This window comes from Monomorium pharaonis, chromosome 1 (assembly GCF_013373865.1).
Source record: "Monomorium pharaonis isolate MP-MQ-018 chromosome 1, ASM1337386v2, whole genome shotgun sequence".
Classification (NCBI taxonomy): domain Eukaryota; kingdom Metazoa; phylum Arthropoda; class Insecta; order Hymenoptera; family Formicidae; genus Monomorium; species Monomorium pharaonis.
In genome coordinates, this window is record NC_050467.1 from 32,602,385 (window position 1) to 32,603,977 (window position 1,593).

Below are 1,593 nucleotides of genomic sequence, written 5' to 3' on the forward strand. Positions count from 1 at the left end.
TAAAAGCTTTTCAACGTGTACTCTCAAGAAGCGAAGGACGCTCACCCGTATACCTGCAAACAGACAAAGGCAAAGAATTTGTCGCGCAAACAGTGCAAAAGTTTTTGAAAGAAAACGATATCCGTTTTCAAGTAACGCGGAATCCCGACATCAAGGCGATCGTTGAATGTTTTAATAGGTCGTTGAAGGAGAGAATGTAGCGGTACTTTACGCATAAAAATACACGACGTTACATTGACGTTTTGCAAGATATCGTTCGTGCGTACAATCATACCCGTCACTCTTCCACTAAAATGCAACCGACGATCGTGACGAGAGAAAACGCACGAATCGCACGTGAAAATATATTTCGTCGATGGAACTTTAAAAATCAAAGTCGTAAAGCTAAATACCGCGTTGGAGATCTCGTTCGCGTCAGTAGAGCAAAAGCTACCTTCGAGAAAGGATACGGGGCAGGTTGGAGCGAAGAGATATTTCGTATTCACCGTGTTCTCGAGTGGCGAAAACCTCGCGTATACGAACTGAGTGATTTAGCGGGTGAAGTCATAGACGGTATTTTTTATGAACAGGAATTAGCTCGAGTCGAGAAGAATTTGCGGGAGGACGAGTTTATCGTCGATCGAGTAATAAAAAGTAAAGGCTACGGGAAAAATAAGCAGGTGCTGATCCACTGGCGTGGTTATCCCAGTAAGTTCGACAGTTGGATACCCGCTTCGAATTTAATTACTCTTCAAGATGCGGAAGGACCAATTTTACATCGTTCTTCCGAGCAATAGCAGTATGAGACATTTTCTGCATAATAAGACGTCATCTTTCACCACACAATTACCACAGACTTTATCTTTGCATGGCGAATGGGAAGTCGGGCTTAGTAGATTCAATTTCCTAATACTTTCCTTCACGTAAATCACGGTGAAAACACCCTCAAATTCGTCGATATTGATCCGAAGGACAAAGACAAGAAAGACATTAATATAACATCGACTGAAGCTGTAATACCAAATGGTATTTACAAAGATATCAACGAACTTTTTTCCACAATTAATTCCACGTGTAGAAAGGCCGGCTCGCATTTTCATTTTGAAGCTCGTACAGAGGAAGGATTTAAAACTTTTATCAGCCTCGAATGTGCAAACAAATGTGAAAAAAATCATTATTTAAACGTTTCCGACAATCTTTTGAAAATATTCCGTTGCGCAAACATGCTGCTTTCCAAGAAAGGATATTTTTACACAGAGCTCACGGCATTAAAACCTAATTCCACAAAAGATTTCTATACAGTAAAATTTCTTATCATTAATAAACCTGATTTGGCTTTCTGGAGTAAAGAACCTCATAGTCTGATACGAGGAATCCCCGATAAAACGTTCGTTTATTGTGATATTTGCGAACCTTACATAACCGGTGATGTCAAGTCTCCTCTTCTTCGAATAGTTCCGATACCATTGGACGCGTCTAATTACACGTACGGTGCGAATCAGACGACATATTTTTCTCCTTCACATTACATACCTTTATGAAAAACGAATTTCCGTACGATCGAAATAGATATAAAAGACGCACTTGGTAAAAGTATACCATTTCAATCCGGAA

The 1,593-nt window shown here is 39.9% G+C and overlaps 1 protein-coding gene across 1 annotated transcript; it reads left to right on the top strand.

The window, feature by feature from the left end:
* The first annotated feature begins 293 nt into the window (after window positions 1-293).
* Window positions 294-776, top strand: LOC118647090. Its single transcript, XM_036291319.1, has one exon. The coding sequence runs from the start codon at window positions 294-296 to the stop codon at window positions 774-776; it is 483 nt and encodes a 160-aa protein (XP_036147212.1).
* Window positions 777-1,593: the final 817 nt, after the last annotated feature.